Here is a 21,837-nt window from a genome sequence, read left to right on the forward strand (position 1 = left end):
GTGTAGTCAAGTCAGTTTGCGGCTTGTATTAAATCTTTGTGCCGCAGGCTGCTGCGAGCCGCCTCAAAAAATTATATGAAAATCAAAGGAAACACACTCTCTGTTGTTATTTTTATGTCACGTCACACTGTGCTGGGAAACAATGCTGATTAGGAGTGTTATATGACTTTGGTAAACAAGCTTACCATTTTCCTATTGTTTTACAATGAGATTTAAATGGTGGAGCAATGAAAACACAAAATTTGATTGCCGCCGTTTACACATTGCTTCAGAAAGCTCACCCACAGTACTTCAATATCCGTGCACAAATTCTGTCATTTGACACAAGTCAAAGATTTTTACTGCATGTTTTGTACCCTTTAAAACCCCAACCTTCAAAAAGCAGCTGTCTTCCAGTGCAGCCAGCAACAGAAATATGGCATTAGGTAGATTTTCCTGTTGAGTGCATGAACTGAACTCAGGAATGTCAAAATTGGCAGGAAAACATCCTTTTACCAGAGGGGGAATGTTTTATCTTCACTTTGTTCTTTGTTGTGAAATGAAAATAGGAAAACACTCTCTAATAACTCTCTAGACACTAATGACGTCCCTATCATTAAGCCTTTGCTTCCCTCCTGTCAGATTTTCGAAGGGAACAGCCACTACGATACTCCGGAGGTGCGGAGGTTCGACGAGATAGTGGCCCAGTACATCAGAGTGTTTCCGGAGAGGTGGTCCCCCGCTGGGATTGGCATGAGGATGGAGGTCCTCGGCTGTGACCTGCCTGGTAAGAACACACAAGGCTGCACACACTTCCAGGCAGAAATATACAATTCATGCACACACACACACACACACACACACACACACACACAGATGAACTTAGGACTCTGAGCCTGCAGGAGTGCAGACATATTTAGAAATAGACACAGACAAACTTATTTATTCACAGTGGCAGTTCCCTCCTTTGTGTGTGAGCCACACATAAAACACCGCACACAGTGTAAGGATAAGGAAAACAAATTATCCACCAACTGTGATCCAGAACAATTTAGTCCAAATCATACGCGTACATGATCCATAAACAAAGCTACCAACAAAACATGTCTGTGTAAATCACACTATGAAATCAGCTTGTTTATCAGTATTTAAAAGACACGCGTGTGTGTGTGTGTGTGTGTGTGTGTGTGTGTGTGTGTGTGTGTGTGTGTGTGTGTGTGTGTGTGTGTGCTTTCTTTTGTATTTTAATTGTTTATAGCTTTGTGTCTGTCTCTGTATTTAGAGTGTATAATTGCTCTCATATATACAGTATGTACAGTATATATACCATATACTCTTGTGCATTGTGTCTGTGTGTGTGTGTGTGTGTGTGACATTAATCATCTTGCTCTATAGGAGATTTGGCATCATGTCTGGACGGGGATTAACATGTCTAGGTCATGGGACTTTTACTAATAGTTGCCAGCTGTGTAGTTGTTCTATATTGTATCCACAGCCTGTTGTGTTAATGACATGGAGCCTGTGTGTAGTGAAAGATCATGTGCAGTATGTGGTCTGCTTGAGTTTAGTTTCCACGACCACTTCATGATCAATTCTGTTAAAGATGGAAACTTTTCTTTCTCAACTCTTCCATTTCTTTTTTTCTACTTTAGTGGTGATGAATGCAAACTGTGAGTTTACTGTATATGTGTCTGTATTTAGCTGTGTAAGTACCATTTAGTGCAGTTTCTCACTGAGGTATGCAGTTTGTTTTTCGTGGCAAGCAAATTATTCTCAGCTGCACAATCATTTCAGTAATGTAGCAGGCCTGCGTCCAGAGCTCTTTACTTATTACATAACCTTAGCAATAATAATGTGCAACATATATTCACCAGCAAATAAAGTATAGACCTGTCACTGAGGCTGTCATATTAATAATTCATATCCTACAGTCTGTTATGAAATAATCAGAGCCCAAAGACAGTCTTAATACCAGTTGTTATATTTTCATCTGAAAACATTATATTCAGATTGGTTTTTTTAACCATAACTTCGTGAATTAGTTGCAAATGGCCTGTTAAAATGCTGGTCTCATGGCCAACCTCCACCACCCCCCCACCCCCCTCCTCTTCATGTGCCATCACATCTTACAGCTTTATTCAGGTTGTGACGTGTTACAGGTGAAGACAAGAACAGGAAGTGACACGTACCTTTTCCCAGCAGACATGAAGTGAGCTTTTTGCTGCGACTGATGGGCTGCCACTAGAATTCTGTAATTGTGTGTGTGTGTGTGTGTGTGAGAGAGAGAGAGAGCCTGAGCCTGAGGGGAACAATACATCCTAGATGTGTCAGGACTGGCCAGGAGACGGGTGATGATGGAGAGAGGAGGGAGCTCCTCTACTGTTAACACAGGTTTTAACAGGTTACCATGGATACGTTAGACATAAAATTCAGGTATAATACAGATTTACAGTTTAGCTCAGGGAAAGATTTTACTCTGAAGAACAAGTGAAAAACCATGAGATAAGATGGAGTATTATTTATTATGATACATTTCACAGAAAGGTGGACTAGTCAGTGGAAAACTGAGACTGCTGGTGATTTTTTTTACCTTTCATTCGTTATTATTCAGTGTAGATTTATGGCTTCATGTGATTAAAACAGAATTACTGCATTATATGCAATTACAGCCCATTTACTTCTATCTACATCTATTTTACAGTTCTTTTTCCCATTACACTTTGTGGTTTCAAACTTAGCTCTAATTGAATCTCTCCCAGTTAACGAGATCCTTAATGAGAGGACATGAAAGGTGGACTTTCAGGTGACTGGTAATAAGCAGAATCTCAATATCAGTGCACTGATGTGAAACCCTCAGGCACAATAAAGTAAGAGTGAAACATTGACCTTGATTGTTGCGTACAAATGATTTCCCTCTAATGGAGTTACATTTTTCATGATGTGTCCCATCATGCTGGCTGCAACCTGTGTGACTGCACTGGCATTGTTTTTTTTTTCTGTCCAAACACATTGCTTGTTATTGCACCTAATAACATCATGCACACCCTATCTGCAGCCATCATCTCCACGATCGCAGTACGCATCAACCTCTTGGCTACTGGAGTTGCTTTGATTGTCTGCTCGTCTGGCTGTGTGTGTCTGCGTGCCAGATGTTTGCCCTCTGGATGTAATCCGTGCATTAGACATGATAACAGTTCGTTCCCACTTCACATGATCGCTCCAGCAACCGCTGGTGCTACCATCCTGAAAACCTAAACACCAGGCACAAAGATAATTCTGCGTCTTGGTGGCTTTGAGCAAGTTGATTTAGTTGAATCTGTGGTTTTTAATTGTCTCCACATTAGGTGACGTTAGGATAATAACGCTGAAAAACACATGATCTCACCAGCGATGCAGGCACAATCAGTTTGATAAGTGAAAACAAGAAAGAACAACTAACCAAAGACGAGACAGAATACACTTTGCTTGTCTTCTTTGTGTGCATGTGTGTGTGTGTTCACACTAGCAAGTGTTGAAGTTGTAATGGAAGATAAAATATTTAACAAGGTGCATCAGCCTCAGTCCACTGAACACAGCTGTTTACACAATCTCACACACAATCGCACACACATGTAACTTAGTGGACCTCTCCTATAAGTTCAGACACACAAACACATAGACGCACACAGACAGGAAGAGAGATACAAAGTCATACAGGAAAAGAACAGCTCCATTCAGATGAAATCCTTTGAGGTTGTTTTCCTTCCTCTATCTAATACTCTCCGTTGCTCTAAACAGTTGCTTAAAAACAGTTCAAGCCCTGATTTTTTTTCCTTCACCAAGCAGGATATCACATTAGAAGGGGGCAGTCTGCATCTCCTCTAAAATCTGAACTGTGGGAGTTTCCTTTTTCCCAGCGCGAGTCGGGCCGCAGCCCCGCCTCGTCTCAGCGCTGCTCAGGAACTGAAGGAGTGAATTGATGAACTGATGAATTAATAAAGAGAGACTTCAGCGATGTGAGGCAATCACATGTTCACTGACACACTCACGTACATACACACACACAGAGGCCGGTCTGCAGTGGATGCAGCAATCAGAGTGGCCCTTGTATTATTCAGTGGTTGGTTTCAGACCTTTATTCTTTCTCTCTTCTCTATTCTTTTTCTGTGGACCTGTACTGAATTACATTATGAAGAAAAACCAGTTTGTATCCAAGTTTACTTCCTGCCAGCTGATGTCATAAATAACAAACCTGGACCATTTGAAATTCAATATCATTAAAATCAATATTTAGTCTTCAACAATCAGAACTTATTTACTGGGGATAAGAATCCTTGTCCTCTCTACAGTGTCACTGTATGTATGAGTAATCTGCAGGTTGTGTTTCTTCAGATTATAATTTATCCATCATTTAAAAGTAGAGACAAATACAATACAATGTGATGTCAGTCAGAAACCTCGCATCCTCCAAACACCCGCTTTAACAAACTCATACAGACTTTGCTTTTCCATTACTGGCCCTGTATTGTTTTCATACTTTACAATGAAGCATACTGACCTGGCCCCGGGGCTGCGAAACAATTTCCTCACATGGGAGAGACAATCTCAGCACCCAATTACAATGAAGAAATCCAAAAATTACGGATCCAGGGTTCTTAGGGGGGGCACACAATAAAGTAGTTTAGCATCTCATTATTGCGCCAAACCCTCGGTGCGAAAACAGAAACAAAAGCCAGAATATTATTGCAGGCCTCATTCTAATCATTCACGCCAGCTATGGAGGCAACATGTAATTTAGGTGTTGTAACCTATTGGATGTGAGCAGAGAGCTGCCAAGCTGCCAGATTTGTTCGTGTTTTAAATGACTGAGCTATCAGAACATCTGCTATGCTCTCATCTCTTTCACTCCACACCTCGTCGTTGGCAGGCGGGCAGGCACATATGCACACACACACACACACACGCACACACACACAGACACACACACACACACAGACATACACAGACACACACACACCACCTGTTTGGCATAACGACAAGGGTTTGTTATTAGTTTTGTAAATACACGCTTAGTTTCTCATCTCCATTGAAACCTATAGTGTCATGGGTGGGGGTGTTCGAGGAGCATAGAGATACAGGGAGGGAGAGAGAGAGAGAGAGAAAGCAGCTTTGTGTCTGGAGTCTTTTCATTCACATCCGCTGCTCTTTGAATCACGGATCTTCGCTTGTCATGAAATCTCAGACGCTGCCAACCAGATTCTGACAGAAATGAGACTCCTCACCGCTGCGCTCCTGCAAAACCACAATGATTAACCCAGTAAGGGCACTACAGCTGGCCCACTGCATCACCCACAGCTGATGGCCTGTTTTCTGTTGCCTTTCACTAAAATATTTGACACGTGAAGTTGGGCCAGTTATAGCAAACAGGTTGGCCCCATGACAGCCAGTCTGTCGGACTGAATCTCTGAAACACCCCAACAGCTACTCCCAAGGAACCATAGGGTAAAAGGAGACAGTGGCCAAGTCCAAGGAAGGATCATTTTTATGAATGTGAAGCTGAATTTTGTAAATAAAGGTTAGGAATAAGAGTGAGTTTGGGACTTATTGTAAGAGGCAGCAGCGAATGAATTGACTGCGTCTGGAATTCACACGTCAACGATGTTAGACGTGGAAAACACACAAACACACTCAAACACATCCATAGTTACAGCAGCGCCCTGGAGGGAACACTGTTTAGAGTTCTTGTTGTAGAACGTTCTAGAGGTGTTCTGCTTTTCCAGGTTTCCAGCCAGTGCTTCAGGTTTAGCCAAGTATGTGTGTGTGTGTGTGTGTGTCTGTGTGCGTCCAACATTGCTGATCACTTTCACATGTGAGCCGTGGCTCCAGTCCAGGCCCTTTCATGTGATTGGTGGGATGTGTCCGTAGTTACACCCACTCATGTCTCTCCTCTGCTCCTCCTCCTCCTCCTCCTGTCTTCTCTCCCTCCTCCCCAGAGATCAGTGTGATTATATAAACACCACATTTACCAACAATGACAACAACCAGAAACAATATTTCTGCCAAATATTTCTAAATAGTAATGAATGAACTTCTATGCTGTACATCGGAAGCATTTTATAATGTATCCAAGCACCTGGACAAATGTATTCTTAGTCGTTTTAATAATATTCAAACACTAAGCAGTGGGCAGACACACAGTATTATTAAGTCATTATTATTAATTATTGTTTAAGTTCACTTTTGATAAATGCCTCAGCAGTTATTTAAAACTAACGGAAAGAAACCATCATAAGTAGCAACAGAGCAGCTTGCTCTGATTAAAAAATAAAAGCTGCCTGCAGCTGATTCCTTTATTTCATTTCATAAAGTTACAGACTGACCCTATTGGCTGCAGCAGAGCCTCCTCCATCTCTGCACCTTTTTTTGACTCCTGTCCCATTAGAAGAATGTGATCACTCCTGTGTGTCCTGCCAGGGCTTCTGTAACAACCCCCCCCCCCCCCCCCCCCCCCCCCCCCCCCCCCCCCATCCTTAAGCTGCCTTTAAAGTCTTGGTTCCTGAAGAGATAAGTGTTTAGAGTTTTTACAGGACACCAGCAGCATGTTCCCATGTGGCTGATGAGCCGGAGCGCTGGGTAAATCGCTCGCTGCAGAGGGGTTCAGTCCCCGGTTGCACTGCTCCTGGCTCCGCTGTACAAACATGGCAGGACTGAAAATCAAGCCCACGCCCAAAGAAGCTCGTCACTTATTCTAAACCATATATAGTATAATCATGTTCGTTTCACTTCAGGAGGACAATCAAGTTTATCTTCGCCTCCTCCTCCTCCTCTTTGAGATATCACACACTGAAACACTTAGCACTGGGCACGGGTTCATTGTGGGTGACTGTCTGTTTATATGCGTCTGTCTGCAAAAAAGAAAAAGGCTTGTGTTCTTCCAATATAAATATTTAGGTTTGGCTCACTGTGTTTTTGCAGAGTTTTCAGTATCCCTGCTGCTGTTTTTTTCTCTTTCTCCCTCCCTCCATCCATCCATCCATCCATCCATCCATCCATCATCCATTATCCATCCATCATCCATCCATCATCCATCATCCATCCATCCATCATCCATCTGTTTTAAGTCCTTCAAGTGTTAAAAAGTGATCTGTGATTTACAGTTAAAGTTCAAAACAGATTAAGAACCTGCCATAATTGTTACATTAAGTCTTTGACTGTAAGACAGATCAACAATAGACAGTAAGTATTTATGTTACTGATATTTTATTATGCTCATGAATTATTTTATTATATATTAATTATTAATTATATTATTTATTTGAAAGATGAGCCTATATTTTCAGTGATGTTCACAAAAAGACAAAATATGAATATTTTTAATTTATGCACAGTCCGTCACTTTAATGTTGCCAAAAAAGAAAAGCACTGATTGGACCTCGGGAACCATATGCTTGTTAACAGATTATTGCTCAGTGGTCTAGGAAGCTGAGTCTCTCCCCTCCACTGAATTTAATGGCATACTTGCTTAATGTTTTTTTTGCCACACTTAAACTCATTTCCTTTGTAGCTGACTATGGTTCACTGATGTAGTTAGCCATTCATTGCCAGCAGCTTCTTTTTATCATCTCAGTTGTTGTTGCACTTAGCTCGACACTTCAGGCTATAATTACAATCACATACCTTGTGGTGCTTTGTTGCACAACGGCCTAATGAGCAATTCACTGTCACTAGTTTCCTGACATAAAGAGCGTTTTCGCTGATCGTGTCTCAGCTGTTTAGCTCATGGCTGTGCCTTTTAGCCACGCTCTATTATGGCTGGCTTCTTCACCACAATCATGTGCTTAGTCTTATTCCACCAGTACACTTTACTGGGTTACAGAGACTCTCCTTCCCCATTGACTAGACATTAAAACTTGTGGTCCACTGCAGCACTTACCATAAAACCAGCTATTATTGGTAGCTCGCTGTACAATGGGCTAATTAAGCATGTAGTCTGGAAAGAGTTTCCTGCTGCAAAGAACTCATTTTCCCACCCACTCATCTTCAGAAGAGGGAGTCATAATTACTTTAGCATTTTAAGCTAGATAGAAATCAGACCTGCACTTCTGGTTTTTAAGCACAGTTGTCTGATTTGCCATTCAGATCACTGGCATGAATTTCATCCAAAAACACTCATGTTTTCCACCATTACTTCTCATTTGATGTCAGACGTCGACATTTAACTGCCCCATTATTGGAAGTTCAATGACTAAAATCAGTTTTACTCACTAGTTTCCAAGTTTCCTTTCGCAGAGACCTCAGCTAGTCTTTGCAGTCATGCAGTTTCAGCAATATGCAAACATGGGCCATTTGTTTTTTTCCCAGATTTGGAAACACTTTATAGCAAGTGTACGTAGCTGTTCACAGTGTTGTACTGTAAATAGCTGCTGAATATGTTTTTAAGTACAAATAAGGAGCTTTTAAGTGAATAAGATACGTTGGAAAAATGTCTTTTTAACAGTAAGATTTACTTTACCTGCAGTTGACCAGGTGGCCTGTATCATTAAATATCAGAGGAGGTCTCTGTTACAGTAAAGAGGACATTTATCCTGCTGAACACACATGCTGCCATTTAGTCTGTCAGTCAATCACATAGTCATTAAGTAAAAGAGACCCCCCCCCCCCCCCCACACACACATACACACACACACCACACACACATACACACACACACACACACACACACACACCATGTCACCAATAATTTGAGTAGTGACGACATTCCCTCTCTTTCCCAGACGCACACATACACACAGGCTCACAAACTGTGTCAGTAGTCATTATTTAGGCTGACAGAGGTGGATTTATACCCAGAGCTCTTTCCATAATTGAACAGTTTTCGTCTCTGTGTTTCCGCCTCGCCCTGCTCAGTCAGCAGGTTTACACCGAGCACTCGGGCCACCTTCTGTTTCTCAGTTTGAGGTGTGTGTGTGTGTGTGAGGAAGAGAGAGAGCTGGAGAGTCCTGCTAAGTTGCTGTAACCCAGTGGTGTTCAGGAAGACACATCTGTACAGATGTAAAGGCTGTTACGTCTTTTACACTCCTGTTTGAATCCTCGTGTTTCGAACACGACTGTGGTATCTCGACCCTCAGTCTGACGCAGCTCAGGAAGTAAAGGACACATTTCCAGCAAATGACACAAGCTTTACATAATAACTGCAACAACTAATGTAAAATAAACAATCATTATAAAGTAATGTATGTAAATTGTTTTACTGACCTTTACAGTTACGACAGAGAGGACCCTCATGGAGGGAAAGAGGAGGAGGAGGATGATGAAGTGAGAAAGAGCAGGAGAGCGGAGGACAGACAGACAGAAAGCAAAACTGGATGAGACGAGTGGAGAGGAGATGGAGAGAGACACAGGAGGCCGACAGGAGCGGTGTGTGGTCACTAATTAGGAAAATGGTGGTGAGAGGTGGAAAGGGTTACGCTCCCTGTTTCATCTCTACCTCTTTCTCTCTCTCTCATCTCCAGTCCTCCCTCTCTCCCCTCCATATGGGGGGCTAATTACAGTGGTAAAGGGCACCAAATTAAAACAGCTTAATGTCAGCAGCTGGGAGCTACTTATCCAATGTTAATATCTAATTTTGTGTGTGTGTGTGTGTGTGTGTGTGTGTGTGTGTGTGTGTGTGTGTGTGTGTGTGTGTGTGTGTGTGTGTGTTTGTGTGTGTGTGTGTGTGTGTGTGTGTGTGTGTGTGTGTGTGTGTGTGTTGGGGGGCCACTCTGTCTGGGCTTACATAATAATCCTGCATACTTTCACTGTGAGCAGACTGTGTAAACAACTCAATACAGTTATGCACACACACAATTATACACATTTGTGGAATGGATGGACTCAGATGCCCAAATGAACTCAGCGCTGTTAGCAAAGGCTAGCAAAGGTTAAGAGTTCACACTAAACATGACACAAATACAGAGAGAGAGAGAGAGAGAGAGACCACCAAGAGAGTTATGGAAACATCTAGAACAACCAAACAAGCAGTAAATCAAAGGTGGGCTCGGATTTACTGAGCTGGTGGCTGGAACGGACATAAAATAAGACCAGGCAGAGAGAGAAGCCTGAAAAGTTGAGAGGATTGAAGGAGGAGAGCACAGGGAAGAGATGGGGTCTTAACGAAGAGAGAGAGAGAGAGAGAGAGAGAGAGAGCGAGCGAGCTGCGGGCAGACAAGAGCAAAGCAGGAGTGGAAATCTAAATATGCCTCAGGGAGAGATGACAGAAAGAGAACGAGAGGAAGAGTTATGGAGAAGAAAATTGCGGTTGTGGTAAAACAGAAACAACACTAGATAGAGTTTCACTTCTATGAGGGAGAAGTAGAGAAAAGGAGAGTTTGATTTTTTTTTGTGCGTGCGTGTGTGTGTGTGTGTGTGTGTAGAAAGAGCTCTTTGTGGTGATGATTGCGGTTTTTGCGAAGCAGAATTGAAACCGGTCGGATTTATTGTGACAAACACAGAAGGAAGATAGAAAGATGGAGGGGATTTGCAGAGCGGAGGGATGGATGAGGGCGGGAGAGGAAAGGAGAAAATAAGGGAGAGAGAGAAGCAGCTTCTGAGAGCAATTTGGTGAGAGGTTTGTGGTGTGAGCCTTGTGCCACGCAAACCAATCTTCTGTTCCCTTACGTCAATATGTAGACACACACTTGCCCCACGTACCACTTAGTTACACCAGTGTGTGTGTGTATGAGAGAGAGAGAGAGAGAGGGTGAGAGAGAGAGAGCTGCTAAAGCATTCAGGGACGTTTAAGGAATCTTAACCAACAGTAGAAAACTGCTTATTAAGACCAGAAGGTCTTGGGGTTATACTGACATACCCCACTGCTGATGTGTGTGTGTGTGTCTGAGTGTGTGTGTTTGTGTGTGTTGCGTGTGTGTGTGTGTGCCTCTGTTTGATCTATCATACACTGGTTGCATGCTGCTGTGCACCAAGGTCAGTTTGAGTGCAGCATCTATCATCATAGTGGTGTGTGTGTGTGTGTGTGTGTGTGTGTGTGTGTGTGTGTGTGTGTGTGTGCCAACCTGCAGTGGATGGAGTGAGTGGTGAGGCCCAGTGTGGAGCTGAATGCCAGCTCTCTGCCTGAGCTCACTCTGTCTCTGCCTGGATCCTGACAAACTTCAGCCTTAATGCGCAGTGCTGGAGAACAACGGTGACGTGTGTACAAACACCATCAGTTAGTGGAGAACGCTGCACTGTTAAAACACTGCTCTCTCTCTCTCTCTCTCTCTCTCTCTCCAGTGTGCACTGAATCAGCTGCACAACAAACTTTGAAAATGTAAAAAGCAGAGCTCAGATCAGTGAGAGTCCAGAACTGTCTGCACTCATTAGACAGTTTGACTGAGCTGGAAATTAAACAGATTAAATCAGATCTACTCACTGAGGCTAAATATAGAGTGTGGTGTAATACATATGTTACTCTGTTCTGCCGTGTCATTCTATTCTATTCTATTCTGTTCTACTTTATTCTACTCTACTCTATTGTTCTATTCTATTCCATTCTATTCCACTCTATTCTATTCTGTTCTCTTCTGCTCTATTCTGCTGTATTCTATTCTCTTTTATTTTACTCTATTCTATTCTACTGTATTCTAGTTAATTCTACTCTATTGTGTCTACTGTATTCTGTTCTAACCTTTAGTGTTTTTCTTCCTGTTGACAGAAACCACGACTGTACCTGACACAGTGACTCCCACTGTGCCCAGAGTGGAGCAGACAACTGCTGCTATGAGACCTGGTAAACACACACACACACACACACACACACACACACACAGTTGAAGCACTCTCCCACACAGTATCTCCACACTCACTCTCTCATGCAGATTTCTTGCATTAATTTCCTCCCTGAATCTCGTCCACTCCACACTTGACACACACGCTCACTCACACTCTTAAGGTCAAACTCATGATGTCATCATGCACCACGGGGCCTCTGGGCTTTGAAGTCTGTTAGATTCAAGGGTCCCACAGGAAGCTCTGTTTGAGTGAAAATAAGCTCTCACAGCCAGAGGATCTTGCTTCACACACTCTCACACACACACACACACACTCTCTCACACACACACACTCACTCTTACACACACACTCTCTCACACACACACTCACACACACACACTCACTCACAGACACACACACACACTCATGCACACACACATATTGGGAATGTCATTTCACAGCTCTAGGTCAGTGACTGTCCAGCAGGTAGCCTCACTGCTGAGGTATATTGAAGGACAGTGGAAGAGGCTCCTTGTTGATCCATGTTGTTGCTCTGTAACTGAACCCAGTGACTTCAAATGAATAACACATCAGGAAAACTCAGTGCGTTTGATAATAATACTTTACTTTCTATTATATGTTATTGTCAGGTATATTTTTTTTCATTTACTGCTCTGCTTTCTTTCTGTCCACTTTTTGTCGATGTTTGCTTTCTTTTATCCTCTCCACTCATTCTTCTGTTCAGCCTGTTTTCTCTCCACATGATCACTCTTCACTCTGATATTTGTATTCATTATTGAGATGTCATATTACATGAGCACTATTGCCAAAACATCTAAACACAATGGGAATCTCTCTTAAAGCACCATCAAAATAAAGAGGAGCCAGCCATTATGGCATCAAGTCTCATGAAAGGATGATAAGAAGCGGTGAAAAAAGTAGCGGTGCTGAAAGCTCTCTGAAAGGCCTGAAAAACAAAGCAGGCGACTTCATCTGTTGTGTTCTCTAGAAGTGAAAACACATATCTGATGTCTTTCTTCGCCGTCTGTCCCACAGCCACCACCCCATCCCTGTCGGCTGTGTGTGACTTTGAGCAGAGCTTGTGCGGCTGGTCGGCTGATCCCCAGTCAGGTGTGAGCTGGTCCCTGCACACCGCCAGCAGCAGCTCCACCGGACACGGCGCGCACGAGACGAGGCAGGATCTGGCTCTGGGATCCGACAGTGAGTACTGGTTTGCAGCATGATTTACAGTCACACAACAAAATATCTTGTTCATCTTTTGTGACCGGAGTCGCAGGTCAGGCAGTAGTCTGCTCTTTTATTAATGCACAGCCACCATCAAGCAGTGCCTCACTCCCCAAACTATGTTTCAACAAAATGCAGAATGAGAGAGTTTGAGCATATGTTTGAAAATATGTTCTTTTTCAATGACTCTAAATAACATTAACATAAAGATATGAACATGTTTATCATCTCCACACTGTGAGAATCCACAGCCAGGTTCTCTGTGCAGGTCCTTCTCCTCTAATTAAACATTCATACTTTCTGAATACCGCGTGTGTCCCCATTAGCACCAAAGTCAGCTCTCATGGTTCGGAGCGTTTTCCATTTCAGCGCATTTCTCATTTTTTAAACACAGAAAAGGAAGCGTCGTCATGTGGAGATGTTTGACCTCCCTCAGCACAAAGTCTTCTCGAGCTAATTAAGAGCAAAGCAGTTGTCCTGTGGTGGAATATTACAGATCCCAGCGCTGGGAGGAACCACTGACAGCAACTATGATGCAAGGATTTCACTCTGATCTTCTAAAACTGTGTACGACGACTTAATTGGAGTTTTTTTTTTTTTTAATGTGAGGTTTAACAGTTTCCCTAACCTAGTTTGTTACTTTATTGTCTCATCTCTCTGAGTTTTTTCTTCTTTTTCTCTTCTTCAGCCTCCTTTTTTTTTGAATCTACAACTTTGTGGAGTCTTCTTGGAGTTTTACTTCTCCACGGTTTATTTTTGTTTGCTGTTTCTCTCTTTTCTTCGCCTCTAATGTCGCTACTACTGTCTTCATCATCTCACTTCTTGTTGAGAGTCATAGTTATCCCTCTCTTTTTCAAATCTAACTCACACCACAGAATATGCTTCCTGTATTTCTACCTCCACTCTCTCGCTCCATCACTGCGATCACCTCGTTCCCTCCTCACCAACCTCTCCCCCGTTTCCTCCGGTGCCTTTTTCCACATCGGTCCGTCTTTAATAAGACAGCAGGACGATAACCGAGACTGTTTTATCCATTACACACACACACACACACACACACACACACACTCACTGACTCACCCACATCTCCACATACTGTACTTACACACACACACACACACACACACACACACACACACACACACACACACACACACACACACACACACACACACACACACACATAGCCCAGAGCGGTCAGATATGTCGGATGATGGTTTTGACAGAAGTGCTGCCTTAGCTCTCTAGCTCTCCCCGAGGCTCCACACACACACACACACACATCCTACACACATCAGTCAAGGTGGGACTGTCCGCGTATTAAACTCTTGGTGTGTGGGTTTGTCTCCCACACACACACACACACACACACACACACACACACCTGACCTTGCCATCCACCAAGGTTTTCTCTGTATCTATTGAAGCCTTCCAGTTTATGGTTGACTGAGCAGCTCCTTCATAAACAGACAAGGCTGTGACATGAGGTGCGGCTCTACATCACACTGCTGCACAAGTGTGTGATGTGTGTGTGTGTGTGTGTGTCTGAAAGCGTGTTTGTGTGTGAGTGTGGGTCTGCGCTGTGTTTGAATGTGTGTAATTGACTTAGCAGCGTCCCTGTCTCAGAGTTAGACAGCAACATGACATTAAGTCTTGTTTTACAGCAACATTAGTGCAGCACCCTGTCTGGAAGCTGTCTCCAAATGCAAATCAAATCCCCAGCCCTCGTTACTGAAAGGGCCCTTTTAGGGTTTCAAAAGAGAAAATCCGACCCAAACACATCTCATCAGTTATTCTTTTGATCTCAGATAGGGCAAGACTGAAATCCTTTACCCTGTGGAGGTTTTCATCGAAGGAAACTCTTTTCACTTGCTGGCAGTGGTTCAGTTATTGATAAGGAAGGGAAGTGAGGAATAAGGAGGGATTGAAAGAAGGAAAAAACAAACTGAAATCAGTTTTTAACATTTGATGATATTGCTCTCAACTGTCCTCATGTGATCCATAAGGTGTGGTTGAGGATAAAAAAAAAGGATAATTAAATAAATAATTAAAGTAAACACATTTACCATTCTTAAAGGGATTTGCAGCATAGCAGTATACGTTATAGAGGAATATAACAATGACATTTTTATTAATGTTATCGCAATATAATTTGTTACGTTGGGACTTCTTGAAAAGGTTTTTCTCTGCACACTTCAAAGCCAACTTTGTGGAGTGAACACAAAGCGATACTGTGGTATCAGGTGTTTGATTTTTAGCATGAAATCTAAATCTAAACTACTCCATCATATTCAGTGCTGATCGCAGGAACTGTCACTGTAGCAACCTACATATCACTGGCGGTCGTTCGGTAATGTGCCAACATGTAGGTGTGTGAGTGCATGTGTTTTCACTACTTCACTGCCTGGAGGGCTAGTGATCATTTGGGATGCAGGAATACAGCAAAGGAAACTTTTTAAAAATTTTTTTTACATCTGATTATATTTAATATATTTTGTGGAAAGAAAAAACACCCTGACACCCTCAGGAAAATATTATACAGTATCTGCAAAATGTTGTTTTACCAAAGTTTATTTTGCGTACAATATTTACTCATCAGAACCTAAGCATGATTTATGTGTGTATGTTTATGCTCAGGCAACTCAAAGTGCACAGTTAAAGAAAGAGGGAAAATCCTCCTCCTGTATTTAATCCAAATAACTGAAGTGTTTTCGGAGCCTAAACGTAGCCACTCACAGGACTCAGGATGCAAACCTCATCCTGGCAGCAACTGTGTTTCTATATATTTAACATATATTTCATAAGACACTGTTTGCTTTTAGTAGTGGTTAAGAATTAAGAATATAATAAAGGAATCAGTGTGATGATTCAAAAATGATGCATAGACAGACATACAGGCATGCAGTTTACTGCCACACTTGGGAAGGATGCACACACACACACACACACACACACACACACACACACACACAAAAGTAGAAGTAGAAGTACACACACACAGGGTGACTGACAGATGAACTCACACACACACACACACACACATATATAGATATAAACAAAGATGCCTATAGATGCATTAACACTCATGCAAACAGACACACACACACACACACACAGACACAGACATATACACATCTCCCTCCCTCAGAGCCAATTCTCCATCCCTGCCTCTCCCTCCCATGGAGAGTTGTTAATTAATTCCCTCCCTTTGTACGTTCGCCAAGATCAAACGCAGAGAGACAGAAAAACACTGCAACTTTCTCTAACTGTACTTAATGAGCAACGGTAATTTAGGTCCCGTTTTCATCGCCTCCAAGAGAAGAGACAGAGTTACCTCAACCCAAATCCATTATTCATTAAGCCTGATGTGTGGCAAATTCTCTTGAAGGTTGTTTCCCTGTCTAAGCTAAGGGAGGGAGAAAGGTGAGGATAGATAGATAGATAGATAGATAGATAGATAGATAGATAGATAGATAGATAGATAGATAGATAGATATAGATAGATAGATAGATAGATAGATAGATAGATAATATCCTTGATTCTCAACCTACACTCCATATTTTGCTTTTTTTTTTCTTTTGTCTCCTCCTCTCCTCCTCCTCTCCTCTTCTCCTCTTCCTCCTTACGAGGGGTCTCTCACAGTGTCCGTCTGTCGATAAAAACACCATTTGCAGCTCCAGCGAAGCTTTAACTCTTTGGCCATAATAGACAAACTAGACAAACAGCCAAACACAGCAGCAAGCTAATGATTATGGTCCTGTTCAGGGTGGGGAAAACACTACAGAGCTCCCCTTCTCTCTCTCTCTCTCTCTCTCTCTCTCTCTCTCATATATGTCATGTTTGTTCATTCTTTCACTCACTCGCCCCTTTCCTTCCGCCCATCTTTCTATCCTTTCTTTGGGCCAAGAAAAAAAAACTGATAGAGTGAGTGAGTGTAGAGGAAGCATACACACACACACACACACACACACACACACACACACACACACACACACACACACACACACAAGCATTGTGACTGTATTGGTATGAGAGCAAGAAAACGAGCTGTCAGCATTCAGAGTGATTGGGGCCGTTTGGCAGAGTTGTGTATGCAAGTGTGTTTTTGTGTGTATATACATGTGTGCGTGTGTGTGTGTGTTGGTCTGTATCCATAGCCATTAGCGGCCATGATGAAATGGCAGTCTCATTTGCGGTTAAGCCTCATGCCACAGAATGATGGTGGTAATGCTTTAGACTCTAAACAACCTCGTCCCACTGCATCACTACATCACGCTGTACGCTGCGCCTGTCTCACCGGCGAGCAGTGAGTCTGCTTTCTGCAGCCGCACAGTCACAGATGATTAAGTTCATTAAAATTGAATCCATTAGACGAATCAAATGCAAGCAGCACACAGAAAGCCGTACGTGCTGCGTCATATCTACCTTCCTCTGCTGACAAGGCTGGTGATGTAGCAGTTTAAGGGCCACAAACCGATCTTCCAACAACAATGTACTGATGAAGCACCACTTCTCCTTCTCCTCCTTTCTGCCAGATTTCTCAGGAAACTACCTCCACCTGGATGCAGGGGGCCACACCCAGCGCAAGAGAGCCCGGCTGCTGAGCCCTGAGGTGGGGCCAGAGCAGGGCCCGCTCTGCCTCCTCTTCTACTACCAGCTCCAGGGGGAGGCGCAGGGGAGCCTGAGGGTCCTGCTGAGGGACAGCGATCAGGAGGAGACACTGCTGTGGGCGCTTAAAGGAGACCAGGGGCCCCACTGGAAGGAGGGCCGCACCATCCTGCCCCAGAGCCCCAAAGAGTATCAGGTAAGTGCTGTTTCTGAAGGTTGTTCATCAGCCGCTGTGTGTTTTAAAGACAGAAGCTGAAGTGAAATGTCTGTGTGTTTCTTCTTCTCTCGTCCAGGTGGTGTTTGAAGGATTTTTTGATCACCCGACCAGAGGCCACATCCGAATCGACAACATCCACATGAGCAACAGCATCGAGTTGGAGCAGTGTACACGTAAGTCCCACCGCCTGTGCACTGTCGGACTGTTTATTAAAGTCTCTCCGTCTGACTCCTTCACACAGGAATATTTATGCTGTGTTTTCACCAGAGACCAGAGGGAGAGAAGGGGAAAACTGTTTCTCGTTTACACACACACACACAAAATAAAAGAAAAAAGAAAGAAATATATTAAAAAAAGGAAAAAAAGAAAAAGAAAGTAGGCCACAAACGGCCTTTGGGCATGGATTCTAATCTATCTTTCATTATATCGCCGGCTCTCTATCTCCTACAGTCTTTTCCTGCACCAGCCGCCCGGCCGTTACTTGATTCTTCACATTTCTTCTCTCTCACTTGCTTCTTCCATCGTTCCGACTGTGTCAATAGCTACAACTTATCAAAATGTTTTATAGAATATTATATATTATCAATATCTTATGTTTGATACACCACTAATTTTGTGTACAGTGGCCTTTTTAATGTTGAAAATTTTTCTGAGGGTCAAACACAACATCTCAGACACTTTCTGCTTCTCACTGTTGCATAAAGCTGTGTTTATTCAATATGTAATATTGTTTTATTCCATCACACCCTCGATTTTTATCTTTATTTCTTTATTTCTCCACCCTCTTCTCTTAATACTCTGCTGCGATTTTCTCTCTCTCAGTTTCATAATAGATGTCACATCCTCTGGCACATAATAAACAGCAGTAAATTTCAGTTCCTGTTCCCATGACCCTTTAACTTACCTCCACCCTTCCTTTCGACTCCTCTATTTTCCTTCTCTTCACCCTGTCCCTCACTTTTTTCATCCCATCTTCCATCCATCCTCCTCCAAACTTCTTCCTCTGGCCTTTCTACCCTTTGTACCCTTTCTATCCTGCATGTCTGCTGCTATTAACACCTTAGGTGGAGAGAGAAAAAGTATGAGGACAGAGAGGAAATCAGATAGAGAGCAACGACATGGGAGAGAGAGAGTAAGACACAATGACCAAGCAAAAAGAAGAAAGTAAGAAAAGGCGAGAAATAACAGCCCAGATAGCAGAATTAAACTTCTGGCCCATATACTTCCACATCTGGGCAGAGTCCAGCTGTTATCCTCCATTATTGACTGACAGCCAGGAGATTTTATGTGTGTGCACCACAACTGGTCCAGATGCGGAAGTTGCATCTTACAGTCATGCTGTATATGGGCCAGATTCAGGCCTTGGAACTGGAAGAAAGCATGTGGCCCAAGTATGATCCAGATTTATTTTGCTATCTGGGAGAGAGAGAGAGAGAAAGAGAGAGAGAGAGAGAGAGAGAGAGAGAGAGAGAGAACCTCTCAGCCTACTCTTTTGTTTTCCCCTCGCGATTCTCTCTTCATTTTATAAATATAAATGTAATGGAGGGAAGATGTATGTGCCTTCAGACTCCTATGCTAAAGACACTTGTTAGTCCTCGTTTCTCCTAAAGATGTAGCAGCTGCCTCTCCAAAAAATGCACTTCTGTAAAATACAGTTGTATCACGTCAGTTTAGTAATCAAATTATACCACCGTACAATGAGCAAATACCAAAGATAATATATTTGACACAGTATTTTGTATTTCAAATGGCTACTCTGGAATTAAATAAATAGATTTAGTGATAAAATTAAGGCCCAGTGAAACACACATAACTCAGGCTCACATCTGATCCTTATGGTTAATACAGGTCAGTCTGTGGCTGATTGAAGCTCATTCTCATCTAAACTTTCATCACCAAGTGAGATTTACATTACAGTGGTTCTATCCCTTCAAATCCACTCCTCAAGCCTCCACAACCCTTGCAGTTCCTACTGATCTATCATACAAATCAGTTACTAACCATCATCAGTAACATTTCTCTTCCTCTCTCTTTTGCAGAGCCTTTGCCTGCCTTAACTCCCGGCATAACCAGTAAGTTCTACTTCCTTTTCCATTTGTACTTCCTGTGACAAATGTCTGTGCTTCCTGCTTGTTGCTAAGCTCAGCTCGCAGCGCCGCACCGGCCCTGAGTGACCTTGTTAGTGTCTAACATGTGACCATACAATCCTGAATACCACAGATAGGAACCACATTTATCCTGGCAGAGAAATTCTGCTCTTACAGCATTTCCAAACAAATCTAAATATGGTTTCTTTTATATATATATATATATATATATATATATATATATATATGTAGCAAACTGTTTATAATGTGTTAAGACAGGAAAAGATATAAATTGGAAGTCAACTGATGATTATTAATTTCTGAGTAGTGGAGAAGGGGTAGGATTAAATAAGCTTATGATTCTTCCTACTCCTTTTAATATTTGAACTTATAATTTTCTTTTTTTTTCTTTTTTCTTTCTTTCTTGTGTGTTTTCTTTTCTTTTGCACTTGGATTAGTTTCACATGTTCGAAGTAAAGCCTCCATTCTTTCATGCATTCATACATACATAACTATGGATTCATGAATTTGAAAGCAGTGTGCAGGACTTTGTGAGGATGTATACATTACTGACAGGTTTTGATATGTTGACTTTGATACGTGGGAGAAAATTACAGTGGCGACGTTGCGACTTGATGGAATGGATCCTTTGCATTGTTCCAGCATGACTCCCTGCATGCTGGGCTCATACTCCGAGTTATGTAGTTTGATTTATGCGGGTTTTCGCTACATAAACATGAGATTATTTACTACAACAACAGCAGCACTGGAAGGCTGCAGTTGCACCAGATTAACATCAGGGCGTCCAGGGTATTTGCACATTCCATAGGCAGACACGGTTCAGTGTGCACCACCCTGTGTGATCTTTCACGGGTATCCAGTTGTTAATTCAGTGAATGGGTGTGCCCTCAGAACGCAGAGACCCCCGCAAATTACTGAAACAGTGCTCATTTCCAATTGTTCGTATGGTCAACAACTTCTAAGGTGACACAGGAATGAAGGTTAAATCCAACAGGTCAGGGTTGAGTTGCTCAAAGTGAAACAGTCTCCGTCTGCTCTTTTTCTCTGGGCCTCAGTGAAATAAAAGAAGTTAGCAGGGTCCAGCCCTCACTGCTTTCTAATTTTAGAGAGCAGCAGAGTCGCTCCTCATCCATTACTCCATCCTGATTTGTTGTCAACAAGCTCTCACTCTCTGTACTCAGCACCATATAAGGAGCCTCTCGTCCTCTGTCTCTTTTTCTTCTTCCCTTCTTCTGCCCTTTTCTATACTTTGCTCCTCACTCTTCTCGGCTTCTCTACTTCCATCTCAACTTGTCTTTTCCACTTGTTTTCAGTTATTCTTCCTTTTTTTCTCTCCTCTCTCCTTTCCTCTCCTCTCCTCTCCTCTCCTCTTAAGTTGCTGATCCCACCTGAATGAAATGCAGAGCTGATCTCCATCCAACTTCCCTTCTCTCTTTTCTTTTTATCCTTGTTTTTTTTCTCTCCTTCTTCCTCAAACAGGCCGGTCTGAAAGCAGATAAAAAGGGGCTTAGGCAGATTATGCCACTGGATCTGCTGTTTTCAAAGTATGGGTTGAGACCTAAAAGTCTGGCCACAAGGCTGCTTCTGTTTAGAGAGAAAAAATACAAATAACGGTATTTTGAAGGAAACTTGGCTTCAGTGGGACGGTGAATTTCTCTAAAGTTTATTTATAGTATATTTAAATATATATATATATCCAGTATAAACTCCATTTAACAATTCTGAGTGGTATAAAGGAGCAGTATATCGTCATTTTTACGGTTTGCAGTTTGTTTTTTGTTTTGTTTGTTTTTTTATCTAGTGATTTGTGCCCATATCGACGTCAATCACATTTCATGGATTTAATGTTTAATATACTAATAAAATGAATAATGCATTTCATGGAGGTTGTGACTGAAGCACAGGCGTAGGGAATCAAGTTTCTCCACCTGAGGCTCTAAAGCACAAGAATAACT

At 42.4% G+C, this 21,837-nt stretch overlaps 1 protein-coding gene across 4 annotated transcripts in view; it reads left to right on the plus strand.

Moving 5' to 3' along the window:
• The window catches only part of LOC139614881 (neuropilin-2-like), a 94,492-nt gene that overhangs the window by 56,249 nt on the left and 16,406 nt on the right, over nucleotides 1–21,837 (plus strand). For 2 of the 4 annotated variants that reach the window (XM_071472538.1, XM_071472539.1), the window contains exons 11-16: nucleotides 622–766; nucleotides 11,648–11,722; nucleotides 12,760–12,924; nucleotides 17,485–17,753; nucleotides 17,851–17,947; nucleotides 19,814–19,846. In XM_071472538.1, the coding sequence (XP_071328639.1) occupies nucleotides 622–766; nucleotides 11,648–11,722; nucleotides 12,760–12,924; nucleotides 17,485–17,753; nucleotides 17,851–17,947; nucleotides 19,814–19,846 (784 nt within the window). Of the gene's footprint in view, nucleotides 1–621; nucleotides 767–11,647; nucleotides 11,723–12,759; nucleotides 12,925–13,342; nucleotides 13,442–17,484; nucleotides 17,754–17,850; nucleotides 17,948–19,813; nucleotides 19,847–21,837 lie in introns of those variants that run through there. The other 2 variants (XM_071472540.1, XM_071472541.1) reach the window with 2 other exon arrangements.

Source organism: Trachinotus anak, unplaced genomic scaffold, assembly GCF_046630095.1.
Source record: "Trachinotus anak isolate AG129_WGS33_773 ecotype Australia unplaced genomic scaffold, CSIRO_AGI_Tana_v1 ptg000039l, whole genome shotgun sequence".
Classification (NCBI taxonomy): Eukaryota; Metazoa; Chordata; class Actinopteri; order Carangiformes; family Carangidae; genus Trachinotus; species Trachinotus anak.